Raw genomic sequence first — 15,921 nt, 5'->3', positions numbered from 1 at the left:
TATGAAAATAGAGACAAAGATGAGAAGGATAGAACAGATAAGAAAACGAAAGAACTAAAGACAAAGGTCCTCTTGCAGCAGGCTTATCCGCCACGTGGAGGACAGAGTAATTATAGGCAAACACAAGGTGTCTATCAGCAGCCCCAACAGTTTCAGAATAATCAGCAAATGAACGGGTATTATCAACCACAAATCCCTGTAGGTCCCAACCAATGTTCATATTGCAAAGAGGAAGGTCATTTTAAATATAGTTGCCCTAAATTAATGCAGCGTAACAGTAATGCGTATGGCGCAAGAGGTAGAGGTGGTCAGCAAGCTCCTAGGGGTAGAGGGCGTGGAAATATTCCCCAGAACGCGCGTCCTCTTCCGCCTCACAATACCATAAATAGTTTTGATCAGCAAGCCAATGCGTCTGGTAATACAGCTCAGTACTACAATAATGATTATTATGCAGAAGATGACAATGTAGAAGATAATGATTACTAGGACAGCCATAGACAGAGAGAGGGAGTTGTTTCAGTGCCAGTGGATCAGAGTGGACCTTATGTTAAAGTAACTACAGCAAATGTAACGGAGCCCTTTCTGCTGGATACTGGTGCTGCAAAGAGTTCAATCATGCAGTCAAAACTCCCTGGCGCGCCTTTGTCTGGCGAAATGAATGTCTCAGTAGGTTTTTCTGGCGCCCCAGTTAGGAACCCGATTTCTAGTCCTATGTCACTTTCTGTTGGACCTTGTGAGCTAAAAGCACCCCTCATTCTAACGACAGGTTGTGGTGAAAATTTGCTAGGCTTAGATTTGCTAAAAAGATTGCATGCAACGCTATATTGTTCTCGCCGCGGATACTGAAAAGATTTGCAAAAACGCTACCTTGTCATTGTTGCGTCATTTGTCTGCCTTTCATCACAAAGTGTCTCTCTCAAAGCTGCAATATTGTCGACAAGAAGTGACCTATTTAGGTCATCTCTTATCGAAGGAGGGAAGGAAACTGACCCCAGAAAGAATTCAAGCCATTGCACAGTTGAGTGTGCCAAGAACACAGAGAGAAGTGCGTGCTTTCTTGGGCATTACTTCATACTGTAGGCATTGGATTCCCAATTTTTCCTTGTTGGCAAAACCTTTGTTAGCATTAACATGCAAAGACACACTGAATCCTATTCCATGGTCTGAAGAGTGTCAGAAAAGTTTTTTGGAATTGCGTAATGCATTATGTTCAGCTCATGTGTTGGGTACCCCTGACTACAGCAAGCCTTTTACATTGTATGTTCATGAGAAAGATGGTTGCGCATTATCAGTGTTAACACAGCCTTTTGGCGACAGACCGCGTCCATGCGCATATTTTTCGTCAACCTTGGACCCGGTAGCGAGGGCATTGCCAAGTTGTTTGAGAGCCACAGCCGCTGCAGCTATGTCTATTCGACAGTCTGCTGGCCTAGTAATGGATAACACATTGATTGTTATGGTTCCACATGCTGTGGACACATTGTTAAACAGGACCAAGACACAACACTTAACTAGTGCGCGATTATCTGGTTATGAGCTGACACTGTTAGCAAATCATATACATATAAAGAGATGCAACACGTTGAATCCAGCTACACTATTACCAATTCCAGCAGACCTAGATGAGATAGAGCAACATGATTGTCTGTTCAGAACAGAAGAAGAGACGAAAGGGAGAGTAGATCTTAAAGATACTCCCCTGACGGAGTGTGATGGTACTTTATGGGTGGATGGTTCGTGTTTCAAGCTTCCGAATGGTGATACGACTGCTGCATATGCTATCACGACTTTGCACACGATTGTGGAAACTGCACGTGTGCCACAAAATTCGGCTCAAGCAGCAGAATTGATTGCCCTTACGAGAGCATGCGTGTTGTCTGAAGGAATGAAAGTGAACATATATACGGATAGCCAGTACGCCTTTGGCGTGGCTCATAGTTTTGGGCGATTGTGGAAGGAACGTGGGTTCCTGACTTCGCATGGAGCTAAGATTCAGAATGGCAAGTTGGTGAATGATCTCCTTGAGTCGCTGACCCTACCATCACAAGTTGCGATTGTGAAATGCAGTGCGCACAAGAAAATCACTGATGATGTTGGTCGTGGTAACGTGTTTGCTGATGAAGTCGCGAAAGAAACAGCAAAAGATGTAAAGACTCGAATGTATGTTGCAGGCCCTGCCAGATGGGTTGGTGATGTTGGCATGTGTGAAAACACAATAGAGAGTGTAAAGTCCCTTCAAGCTGAAGCCACAGAGAAAGAATTAAGCAAGTGGAGAGAAAGTATGGGTAAGTTGGATGAGAATGGTTGTTGGATTGATTTGTCAGAACATAAGCGATGGTTGTTACCTGATGCATATGTGCTTCCAGTGGTTGCTATGGCACATGGAATGGCACATATTAGTACGAAAGGAATCTGTAAGTTGTTGGCTCCAGTATGGCAGAATGCTGGAATTCCTAAGTGTGCAGAGAATGTGGTCAAGAATTGTATGGTATGCTTGAAGTACAACCCTGGTAGGGGAACCCCAACTCCAGCTGGTCATTTTGCGCCTCCATCATATCCATTTGAAGTTTTACAGTTGGATTTTATCCACATGGAAAGATGCAACAACCTGAAATATGTATTGGTGGTTGTTTGCGCTTTCTCAAAATGGATAGAGGCCTATCCCCTAAAGGATCACACTGCTCTGTCCACAGCCAAAGCCCTTGTGAAGGAATTTTTCCCTAGGTTTGGAATGCCAAGAATGGTGTGGAGTGATAATGGGAGTGAGTTTGTGGGTCAAGTGATGAAGAATGTGTGTGAGGGAGTAGGGATAAAGCAGAAATTTCACGCTGCAAATCACCCCCAATCAGCTGGATTAGTAGAGCGCTACAATGGCGCTCTAAAACTCAAACTGGCCAAAATCCAAGCGAGCTCAGGTCTTAAATGGCCTGACGCTCTCCCTCTAGCACTCCTGTCCACCAGAATGACCGTGCATTCACGAGTGGGACTTAGTCCCTACGAGGTCGTTTTTGGCCGCCCGGCTAATGTATGGGGTGTGCCAAGACCGACGAAATTCAGTGAAATTGAACACCCAGTACTGCTTGATTACTTGTATGATTTGACGGTTAAACTGCGTGTTTTACACCAACAGGTGCACGATACTCTCCCCCCGGCTTCAGAGGCTCCAGGACACCCTATCGACCCTGGCACGTGGGTCTTGGTGAAAAACTTCCAGCGCAAGAGAAACGATGAGCCTCGTTGGATCGGCCCTCATCTCGTGCTCTTATCTACAAGATCAGCTGTTCGAGTAAAGGGGAAAAAGAACTGGATCCACGGCGCCCACGTGAAGAGGATAACTTTGCCTCTGCCGTATGACCAGTGGGTCCAGGAGGGTATTGCTGACTCTGAAACAGACATTGTACCTCGTTTTGTGCCGTTCAGTGATGCACGCATAAAAGGCACAACTTCAGCACAGGAAAGTGACGATATTTTGCAAGAAGCTGTGCCACCGTCAATTCGATTGGACACTACAGAGCCTGAACTTTTGTTTCAAGATCAAACAGTACCTGGCCGTCTCCATTATAATCTAAGACCAAGGCCTATGGACAAATAAATATTCTTTTTCCTTACCCTTTTTATTTTTTGATAACCAGAGCTCTCCCATCTGAAGGACTTTCTTGATTTTTGTTTTTCGAACCACCATCCGGGTTCAGCCGCAGGGTCGCGGTGCCAAGACTTTGGGGTACAGGCCGAAGACGTTAGGTCGACGGTTCTGGTTGGTCTAGGGCGTTCCCTGGACTGACAGGTGTACTCCTTAGCAGAAGATACTCACCCGCCGCGAGCGGCACGATTAGAGGATGGAGTTTTTTAAGATGGAGAGACTCGCTGAGGAAATGAACTGTAAAGCAAGAATGTGTAAAATAATGAAGAGCAAACGTTTTGTATTTTTATGCCTGTTTGTATTATGTAGTATGGTAGTGTTTACTGTAGGATTTGTATTCTTCTCCTCTCAAGAGCCCATTGCACCCACTGTACAGCCTATACCTCCTCCTACTGTCTCCTCACACTCTTTTCACCCTCTGCCTGAACATGAACAAGCTAGACGATCAGAGTTTGTGAATAACTTGTTTATTCAGCTCCTGCACCAGCACCAACTAGTCATGAATACAAGCAATTGTTGGGTGTGTGGTTTAATGCCACATACCATTAATAAGGGTATTCCCTATCTAGTGCTGCCGTATAGTTACAATGGATCGTCATGGGCATTCCAGACCATGTTTCTCTATGCACTAGATGCATACTCCCCGCGACAACCACGTTCCATCAGACCTAGCACCAATAACAAAGCTTTAATGAAAGGAGTTGCCGATATGCGCAGAGATATCGATGCATACTCATCTATTCCCAAAGAAGAGTTGAGAGCTTATGTAGGGTGGAACGCGACGGAGTATAGTATTAGTCTGGGTGAAAGACAGCGAAAAATCTCATCCCCAATCTGGGTCGTACCCCACATAGGTCGGTTCTGTTTGCAAGGTAATGGTCAGAATCCTAGAGCTCAACTGGGGAGAAGTGACTGTACTGAAACGTACACTTTTCCGTCACAGTTTTCCCCTGCGTTTTTGGCTGCCAAGGGTACATATTTTATCTGCAATGACCGAGCATATACATGGTTGCCCCCTGACTTCTCGGGCACATGTTATATTGCAAATCTGCTACCGCCAACATTTACTGCCGCCTCCGACTATCACAAGACCAGATTTGTGAGAGGCGTGATTAGTAAGAAGGATACTGTCGGTCAGGAAGCGGGAGACTTCTTTTTGGGTTTCCTGCCGTTTTGGGGACCTATGGTTAATAGTAGGAACTTGAGACAACTGACTCGAGTGGTTGAATCCACTGTTAATGTTACGGCTGGTGCCCTTGGTAATTTGACAGCTGAGCTCCAAGCGGATCACCTCATGACTTTGCAGAACCGCATGGTTCTAGACGTCATACTTGCAGACCGCGGTGGGGTATGTAAGGATATCCAATCTAGTTGTTGCATTTTCATACCAGACAACGCTCCAACAGTTTATCAAGCCATCTCCAAACTACATAAAATATCTGAGTCCATACACGTGGATAAAGGAGATTGGTCACTGGTGGGGTGGTTCTGGGAACTGATATCTGCCTGGGGTTGGAAAGTTCTGATGGTCATGGGAATGATCTTAGCCATCCTTTTCCTGTTCTGTCTGTGCATACAGTGTGCTCCTGCGATATGTGGCCTTTGTGCTACATTATGTGTAAGGAAACCTGTATCGGGGGACGAGCTAAGTAATAGGATGATGCTACAGCAACATCTCCATGACTTCGTGAATATTGACCTAGACTCGGATTGAAATGAGTATAGTTATTGCCTATGTAAGGGCAAAAGGAGGGTCTGTCGTACTTGAGAATTTGGGACCGCGTAGGAGACAGGGCCCTACCCCTGTCTATCCCGGTATTAGTGAACCGCGAATGGTTAATGAGGTATGTACAAGTGCTTTTTGTAACGTTTTAGCTATGAATGCACTGTGTATACGCTATTATACATCACTACGTGGGTTCCATTTTAGATCGGTGGCCATCTTATGGTTGCCCTCACATAGGCTACATAGCATGAAGCAAATACGGGCCTTTTAGAGCACATGTGCCTTTCCTTTGACTTTTCTGTGACCTGGGCAGCTTGGCTCCGCTGCCCCAGGTCAGTCCGGTCTCACGAGTTCCCCGTCCTCTGGCCACCTGTGATTAGCATCAGGGCTTGACACACCATAAAGCCTTTTCATCCTACACAAGCCTCCAGCTAATCTCTTTCGCACCTGACTGTTCCTGCTTTATTTCTTGTTTTCCAAACAGGAGATGCTCATGTTTATTGGGGCCTATCGATATCTGATGTGGGATCTGAGCGTTGCTGGGTAAATATTTACGGGCTGGCTTAACTGGAATGTGGGATGGTCATCATGACTCTGCCTTTTCGTTTGTAATGTATACATGTAATGGCCATATCGTAAACCAAGGAATGTATGCCTGAAGCAGGAAATTTTGTATTTAAGAAGAAGCCCGTTTCTGTGATTTTCAGCAGTCTCCTGAGAACATACACGCTGTTGTACTTCTAGGATACCTGTAATTGGTCTGCAGCCAATAAACTGATCTTTGACTTCACCCAGAAGACTCTGTGTTTCTGTAGGTCTGAAACAGGAAGAACCCGAAGTCATAGGGTGTGTTCCCCTGCACCGCTGGGCTTAAAATACCCAGTACTTCAGTGGCTAGCAGGATAATGTAGTTTTCGTAGATGGTGAGCATCGGGCGCTGGAGCGTCAATGCTGTGCGGCCATCTTGGTTGCCGGCTTGCCCACACACCCCCAGTCTGGTCCCATCCTTAATTGGGTCACACAGATTTGCCACAGCCATAATGGAATTATTAGAAAAGATGGTTACTGTTGTGCATTGATTCACAAGGTAGACATGTAGATATGTGTAAAGCTAATGATTGCAGATCTCCAAATCTTCAATGGTTTGCACAACAGTGCCATTATCAAGGTTCACTGCCAGCCACTGTTGTCCTGAGTATCTGACAAGACATTGGGCCTTTCTCAACTCTGGGGCTAGTTTAAAGATTTTTGTATATCTTTGAATATCTTGCATCTAAGGCAGCCATCTTTTAATGCATATAGTAATGTTTAAAGAGATGTTCCAAGTTGAGTGCCACGGATTTACGTGCATTTGCTGTGTCTATTTAAGCCAACATGTGTCACTCTCAAGATCTTTTGGCTTTGCAAGTGCTTGTGAACAAATAGCACACAGGAAAATCTATTAACACTATTTATTTTAGTGAAATAGATAACTGTGTAAATCTAAGGAGGTGCCATGTGCAAGGATCACACAAACCTGAATTACTCATGAAGGCCAGCCTTAACTTCCAATTGTAAATATCTGATCCAGGAGTCAGAGGTTTCACTCCATAAAAACAATAGCCCATATATGCGAACAGCTATGTTGCCTATGTGAAGAACAGGGTACATAACTAAGCATAATCAGTAAGTATGTTATCCTGCCCAGCATTACATTTTCTCTGAAAAGGTTGACCTATATTAGCTCAGCAAAAGCAGGAAGAAACTCTAAACTTGGGGGGAATGGCTTTAGCTGCCCTGGTGGAGGCAGTAAACTTTCAGCAAAAAAAGTGTCCAAAGTGGTCTGATTATGTGCTTGTCCTTGGCAAGTTGACTTTCTGTGTAGAGCACCCATCTATACTCACAAAGTACTGTTTTTCTTAGGAGAAGTGTGTGGATGCATGCTGGCAGGAAATTGGCCTATAACCGAACATTTTTGTGTTCTACATCTTGTGCATTTGTGGAAATTAGTTTTTGATAGCAATATGTTGATGTTTGCAGGGCATTATGTGTAAGAAATTAATGTAAGTCATGCATTCCTGCATCTTCTTTGGTCTCCAATTTTCCAACACATTTCAAGTTTGTGAGGTTCACTGACTTATGTCATCTTGCATGCCAAAATGGTCTTAAAAATAGTCTCCATAGCCCACTTGATGTGCACACATCTTTGGTTCTGCATTGCACTACGTACATCTAAATGAACAAGTTGATTACCTTTAGTTATGCCTTGTCTGGTAGAGACTATATCTAGCCACAGATTCCTTACCTTAGAATTTCCCCCCAGGTGCCAGACTGGATCCTGAAGATTTTTTTGTAAGCAGTACCCCTGCATTCCTGTAGGTGGTGTAGATTGACTCCATGTTTGTCGTCGTCCACGCCAAAAGTGATGTTGCAGTACCTAAATAGGCACCACCAAGGCACAATGACTTCAGTTTCTTTTCACAACTTTCCATGCCAGAAGCACAGAGCCATGAAGAACACTGACCACTGGTGCGTCAAAATTAGGGCCCTGAAAGGGGTCATCCCTGTCCCCAGAAATCTGTTTGCAGAGCAGGGAGGATGGATGGGTCAGTAAGGAATCTACGGCTAAATACAGTCTCTACCAGATAAGGAATTACCAAAGGTAAGTAACTTGTTCATCTAACAGAGATTTCTAGCTGTAGATTCCTTACCTTAGAATAGTAACAATACCATCCCAGAAGGAGGATCTGCAAAGCAATTTCACACAAGAAAGTCCTGCAGGACCGAATGGGCAAATTGCCCAACATGGGGAACTGAGTGTTCAGGCAGTAATGTTTGGTGAACGTATTCAGGGAAGCCCACTTTGCCGCTTGGCAGATATCCAGGATCAGAACTACACTCAGTGGTGGCCATTTTAGCTTTGGTGGAATGAGCTTGCAAACCTTCAGGAGGTTGCTTCTTGGCCAGTTCGTAGCATATTTTGATGCGGAGCATAACATATCTGAAGATGGTCTGCTTCGGCACGTTCCAGCCTTTCTTTGCACCAACTCTTTTATGCGGTCAAGGTAGAACAACAACACTCTTTCTGAGTCCAGATGCTGAAGTCACTCCTCTTCCTCAGAGGGATGTGGAGGAGCGAAAAAGTAGGCAAGGTGATGGATTGGCATACATGAAAAGGAGTGACTAATGTTGGCAGAAAGGAGGCCAGAGTGCGAACCACAAATTTGTCAGGGTAGACTACGAGGTAAGGTGGCTTAGATGATAAGGCCTGCAGATCACTCACTCTGCCACTGATGCACAGTGAATAGAGAAGGAGGGAAAAGATGAGTGAGACCTTTAAGGAAGCTATGTACACTAGAGGACCTGAAAAAAGAAGGTTGATCAGGCAACCTCGAGAAGGAAGAAATGGCAGACAGATTGCCCTTAATAGTGCCTAGAGCAAAGCTTTGCTGGGCAATAGACAAGACAAAAAGCAGAACTTCAGAAAGAGGGACAGAAAGGGAATCAACAGATTTTTCTGCACACCATGCCACACATTTCTTCCAACGGCAGGCATACACCATCTTGGTAGAGGGACGCCTTGCTGCCAAGATAATGTTAGAGACTTCAGCAGGATGGTCAAAGGCTGTCAACTGTGGCTGCTCAATATCCACACAAGAAGGCAGAGAGTGGACAGTGCAGGTGGAGAACCCTCCCCTGCTGCTGAGACAGAAGATCTTCCCAAAGAGGCAGCCTGTTCGGAGGATCAATGGGTATGCTAAGAAGTTTGGGTTATCAGACTCTCCATTTCCAGTCCAGAGCCACTAGGATGACTTGGGCTCAGTCATTTTTTGATTTTCTTGAGAACTCTGGGTAGAAGTGAAATGGATGGAAAAGTGTACAGGAGGCCTGAGCTCCACTCCAGATGAAACGCATCTCTAAGTGAGTGCCACCTTAGAAACTCTAGCGCGCAATACTGACGATATTGAGCATTCTTAGCAGTGTCGTACAGATCTAACCAAGGCTCTCCCCACTGCTGAAAGAGATCTTGCACCACCTATGGATGGAGACGGCATTCGTGATCTGCTAAGCATCTGGGCTGAGTTCATCCACACTGGCATTCAGAGAACCGGCCAGATGTTGAACCACCAGGGAAAAGCTCTGGCATTCTAGATATGTCTAGATGTGCAGGGCCTCTCAACAAAGGATCCACGACCCCACCCGCCCTGTTTGTTGCAGTAGCACATGGCAGGGGTGTTGTATGGGTACACTTGCACCAGCCTTCCCTTAACCGAGGGTAGAAAGGCTTTCAATGCCAGACGGATTACTAGGAGGTCCAACAGATTAATGTGGAGTAAAGATTCTTGCGGACACCAAAGTCCTCTGATTTCCACCTCTCCCAGATGGCCGTACCATCCCAGGAAGCATCTGTCACTTCTGTGAGATCTGGTTGGGGAAGGGAGAGAAGTCTGCCTCTGACTCAATCGCAGTTTGTTATCCAACCCTGCAGATCATTCGCAGTTCCCTCTGAGATCCGGATCAGGTCGATGAGATTCCCCTGATGCTGAGCCCACTGGAACTTCAGGTCCCACTGCAGAGCTGCCCACATATGCCACCTGGATTGTGTCGCCAGCAGGATGCAGGAGGCCCAGCAGCCTCATATTCAATCTTTCTGAAAAACAGGATACAGGCTAAAATATCGGTATCAAAGCCTAAATAACCTGGATTTGCCGTTCGGGAGGATAAGCCCGAGACTATACTGTGTCCAGAAAAGCCTGATGAAAGAGAGCGCTAGAGACGGAGTCTGGTGTGACTTTGGCGCGTTGATAGTGAACCCTAGCTAGTGCAGGAGGTTCACCGTAGTCTGGAGGTGGGAAACAACAGTCTGGGACGAGCTCGTGTTCTGGGCCATTCATCAAGATGGGGAAGACTGGCATCCCAGATCACCGCAGATGAGCTGCAACCACTGCCACCTTGGTTAACCCCTGAGGGGAGCTGATAAAGCCTAAAGGGAGCTTGGTGAACTGAAAACGCTCATGGCCTACAGTAAACCACAGATAGTGTAGATGGACAGGCAGTATGGGTATGTGAAAAGAGGCATCCTGCAAGTCCAACACTACCATCCAGTCTCCACGGTCCAGGGAAGACAAGACCTGAGCCAAAATGAGCATTCTGAATTTCTACTTCTTGATGAAGAGATTGAGGTTTCGGAAATTGAGGATAGGATGCCCTTGTCATTTTTGGGAACCAGAAAGAAGTGATAATAACAACAACAGCATACTTCTGGCACTGGTACCCTCTCTATAGCACCCTTTGCCAAGAGAGTCATAACCTGCGGAGTAGGGTCAGATGATCCTCCGTCAGCCAATCGTGATATGGTGGCATGGGGGGAGGTGTAGTCTTGAAGGGGAGGGAGTAGCCCCTTAGAACAAACTGCAATACCCACATGTCCGAAGTTATGGACTGCCAGCTGGGCAGGTGATGGCGAGTCCTGACGCCAACTGGCACATGGCCTCACAGAACTCTCTTAGCTGGGTGGGGGTATCTCCAGCCTTCAGAAATTCAGAAAGGCACGGAGTCGGCATAGGTGCAGGTTCCAGGGAATGAGGCCAGGAACACTGAGGCTCCCTCGTCTTCAAAGCCGATGGACAGGGAGATGTCAAAGAATGCTTTGAATGCTCTTTTTCTTATGCCTCCTACCTTAATGTCTAGACAACTTTGAGCAGAATGAAGAGGACTTCGGGCTTCGTGAATGATCCTGGGAACTTTCTTTCGACCGGGATCTCAACTACTGCGGAGTCGCATGCCGGGCCACTAGCGGCTTTAGGGGCTGCTCCCTTAAGCCTTTGGAGACATGGTTCAGCATCGGAGCAAGTCTTGGTGCCGAGGTCAAGCTCCAAATACCAAGGGCAAACAAGGAGCGAGTCCATTGCCGACATTAGCCAGTGACAGGTGCCGCAGAGCTTAAACCCATTCTTGCGCTAGGACATCCTCGACACAACAGGAGGTAAAGCTCAAAAGAAGTTGACAAAATGTCACAAAAGGCCTGTCAAAAAGTGACAGAGAGGTATCTCTTCTACAAACCAGCACTGGCTGGTGTGGAAAGAAAAAACTGATGGCAGCATGCCTGGATGGCGCCTATATAGGTACTGCAACATCACTTTTGGCATGGAAGATGCCGATGACAGACGCAGAGCCGATCAACGGCACCTACTTGTGTGCAGGGATACTGCCTACGAACATTTATCCGGATTCAGCCTGAGGCCTGGGGGAAATTCTAAGGTAATGAATCAGCAGCTTGAAGTCTCTATCAAGTATGCAGGGTATTGGTTTTATTCCCAGAAATGTGGCAGTGGATGGAAGTGGGACCTTTCCCTTTGGAAACAAATTCCAATATTTTCCAAATGTAAATGTGAGAAAATCATGTTTTAGCAATAATTTGATATTTGCAAGGCTCCATGGGAAAAGAAGCTGATGTAATTCATTCAAGCCTTTCCTGAATAAATGTCCCTATGTCTGTAGTTGCAAAAAAGCATAGGGTTTGCAAGTTTCATTGGGAGCCAGCATCCCCAGAACCAAAAACTGCTGACATACCGTTTGACAAATTTCGTTGCGAAGCATCTATTTGAAAGGCACTTGACACGTTTGCAGTTTGGCCTGTCCCTTTACCATGCAATACCACTTTGATTGGAAGGAATATTAAGCTACAGGATGGTGTTATTTATTGCCAACACTTTATTTATTGGATGCATTAAATAATGCCAATTATGAGTTTCCTAATTGAACTGGGGAAAAACAAGTGGATTTTGCCATTTATTCACCAAATTCTCCATGTCCTGGTATTTATTAGGCATTTTTCCCCTGGTAAATTTCAGCAAGCTTTACCTGCTGAAATTTATTTTGGGAAAAACTTGACTCTCAGATTTTATCGATAAACTCATTATTTTGAGACCTGTGCAAACAGCTGCTTTAACAAAGCACTCACAATCAAGGCCTTTGTGTTATAGTTTAACTCTTACAATTTTTTAAATTTGTAACACAGTGTCAAACAATACATATATATTTCTGAAACCCCCTCACGATCACATGACATTGTAGGTAGTTTCTATGAGGGTGGCTTTAAGATTGCTGAACACGAGATCCTCACATGATAGGGATCAGAAAAGACAACCTAGATTTGCATTCTGTGAATGCTGGTGGAGGAAAGATTCAAACCAATTGGATGTTGTTTGATGAGCATTGGCCGACATGGTTAACCTCTCCAAAAGTGAGCAGTGGTTGAAAGTATGAAACTCCGAAGGCAGATACTGCAAGACTAACCAGCAGCCGGTGCAGTCATCACTACACAGAAGTTAGTGGACTCAATATACTCCTGTACCTTAACAACAATTATATTTTCTAGTATTTTAGCCAGGACAGACGTGGTGATAAGAAGACTAAAGGGAGCCAGCGCACCAGATCCTAATTGTTCTTCTTCTCCATAACATGGGGATGAGACTTGCCCCTAATGGATAGTTTTATAGGACAGCAAACAAAGGGGTGAATGATATTGCAAACTTCTTTGATTGAGGATCCCATGGAGGGCTGATAGGTTTGAAAAAACTTCAGATTCCTTATCAGTGGGGATAGCAACGTGCAAGGATATTACTCTGGTCAACTTCAAGGGATCACATGGCATGGAAATTAACCATTTGGCATGTATGGCCATTCCCTGACCATCTTTTCCACAAAAAATGGAATTTAGCTTACCACGGAGTAAAGATAAGTGAGGGAACCTGCAACCACAATGGACAGGGCTGTAGCGGAGGATACTGGTTAAAGAAGGTCCCTCTTTTCTTTCTATTTCTCAATAGCATCGGTCCACAAGCGTTCATGTTCACACCGTTCCAATCAAAGCTGGCTATAGATGTTTTGTTCATCTTGACTCAACCAACTAGTTGAGTTCTTTTATATTTTACAATTTAAGATTGACCCAGAATCCCTGATGGACTTCTCTGCAGGGTGGTAGATTTTTGTCATTATATCACTCATAGTGTAAATTAAGAGACCAAAGGTTACATTACAAGGGGATGTATGACGTTACAATGCGTGCTGTTACAACGCATGCTGTTACAACGAAACTGTTACAACGCAAGTGGATTTACAACGCATGCCATTACAACGCAAGTCTTTACATCGACTTGCGCTAGATGGCGTGCTAACATTAGAAAAGTGTAATTTACTATTCCAACTCCAGTCCACTTAACAGTGTGGAAGGTGTTGGGATAGTAAACTACACTATTTGTAATGTTAGCACGCCATCTAGCGCAAGTCGATGTAAAGCCTTGCGTTGTAATGGCATGCGTTGTAAATCCACTTGCGTTGTAACAGTTTTGTTGTAATGGTAGTGCGTTGTAAAAGTTGCGTTGTAAAGGTTGTTCCCCTTACAAGGTCCTTAGTAAATAGAAATAGACTGCTCTCATAGATTATAGTAATTCCCCCTTTCTTCCTTGTGTACCTTAAGTGAAACTACGTTACAGATGATAACTCCATCGCCTGGGTATACCAAGACCTCACCAAACAACATTAGGTGTCTAAATAATGAAAATCATGTTTTCCTTCTTATGTTTTACAGCAGATCCGGTGTTAAGTAGACAACACTTTAAAGAATTGTGGGGAGATACTGTATTACTGCCTTTGCCATTCATTAAAGGCAGTAAAAAAGATTTGCTTCTGAGGATAATTTGTTAAGAGGCTGTAGTGTGTTTATCCCATTCAGTGGTAAAGTGCAGTTGTTACGCAGGTCAATAATGATGTAAATCCAGTACATGATCAATGTACGCAAGCAAGCTAAACTAAAATGCATTGCAAGCACAGGCTTCAACCTGAAGCTAGCGGCATAGTCCTTAGGTGCCATACTTTGCTGCCTGGCCAGCACTGTGTGCTTAATGTTGGCATAATGTAACAAACGGAAGGGAGAGGCTTACCTCTGACGCTGCCCAATATTCTCAATATGCTGGCGAATGCTGAGGAGGTCAAGGTGGGCTGCCTACCTGCTTCCAAGTACAATGCTTACAACTGAAGTCCATGTAGTAGTGGCTGCCAACTGGATGCAACAAAAACAAGGCCAAGAGAGTGGACTGTTTTTCTTACCCTTGGCAAGTGGTAGTAGCAGCTTCCTTTGAGCTTCATGACAACATTCAGAAACATAACTGAAGTGGCGCCTTAAGGCTATAAGAAAGATGAAAGCTGGTGCACCCTTGACACTTGCCGGTGGCGCCAGTATCCTATTGTGTGAGCCAAGCATCATGAGGTGCCAACCTATCGGCATCTGTGAAGTGGGGGTCACAAGACTTGGGGGTGAAAAGTACTTAATTCAGTCACAAATTATAAAAGGTCACATTTACTGTAAATGTGCTAGAAATGCAAAGATTTGTTTGTCTACACTATTTTGTCTGATTTGTGAGTGATTTTTAAGAGCTGTTGTGATTCTGAACTTCCCTTCAATTCTTCACTTACCCATTTTCTTTTCAGAATTATCATAAAGCCAACTTTCTTCCGTCTGCATTTCCACCGAGATTCCCTTTGGTTTTGCTTCGGCAGTGACATCAGTGGTCTGTGGCAAATGGCATTCCCTGCAGTTGGATAAAACACAGTTGATTGAATACCAGAAAAAACCGATTAATAGCTAACAGATCAACATTGAATGAAGGTAAAAGATCAATGTATAGGTAATCTATTGATGGCCAGAAGAAACGTCACTGAGGACTTGAGGAATCACCTATAAGACACCTGAGTGGCCATAACAGACCTACACAAAGACATAGAGATACCAAGGAAAAAGCAACTTCATATGGTCCTCAGGTTGCTAAACTATAAGCTCTGTTGCTACATCCTCAGTCGATGCAGACAAGTCACTCCCCATTATCTTCACCTCCTAAATATTCTGCATTCAAAATGTCAGCTTTGTAAACATGTCAACTATGTCAATAAATGATTCAGGATACCTCTGCTTGTCCAGATTCAGGCTGCTTAAGTGGTCTGCAAGGCATGCTGACTGATCACGATAACATTCTCTTCAGTTACTTCACTGGCTGCATATCAGCTCAATGTGAAACCCTCACGTTAGTTCACTGTTCTGAAATGCCTACAGGATTTCATCTAGAGATTTGTTCCCTATAGAAATTCAGACATTTGCTTTTCCAACACACTTAATTTGAAAAAAACGAAAAATTGGAATTTGGATCTAGTCAGTACCGAGCCCTAAAGATAATAGAGAAAAAAAGTATTCTTAAGGATATCCCGAAAACAATATTTTATGCCTTCCTCCCACTCCTGAGCCTCCCATTTTCAAGCAAAGAGCAGTCATCCTAAAACTACCTGCTCTAGAATGGATGAACTGACCGATTAAAAAAACATCAGCATCACTAGACCATAAGCTTCATCAGTAGCCGATGGGCATGCATCTGAATTACAGTTAGTCATTTCAACAATGGCCTGAATGAAGTCAACGCTTATAATCGATGTGAAGCCATGAAGAAAAATATGTAATTCTTGGTTGAGACCGATACACAAATCAGTGCGTTGCAGCAGGTCAATCTGACGTAAAAAGAATAAT

General features: G+C 44.5%; 1 protein-coding gene across 1 annotated transcript in view; it reads right to left on the bottom strand.

Annotated features, from left to right (window-relative positions):
* The window catches only part of ERICH6 (glutamate rich 6), a 399,063-nt gene that overhangs the window by 288,001 nt on the left and 95,141 nt on the right, over nucleotides 1-15,921 (bottom strand). The window contains exon 3 of the mRNA XM_085634907.1: nucleotides 14,823-14,938. Coding sequence (XP_085491033.1) covers nucleotides 14,823-14,938 — 116 coding nt within the window. The remainder of the gene's footprint in view (nucleotides 1-14,822; nucleotides 14,939-15,921) is intronic.

Source organism: Triturus cristatus, chromosome 11 (genome assembly GCF_964204655.1).
Source record: "Triturus cristatus chromosome 11, aTriCri1.1, whole genome shotgun sequence".
NCBI classification, from domain to species: Eukaryota; Metazoa; Chordata; class Amphibia; order Caudata; family Salamandridae; genus Triturus; species Triturus cristatus.
Note: the sequence above shows the minus strand (reverse complement) of the source record. Positions and strands in the feature narration are given on the sequence as shown.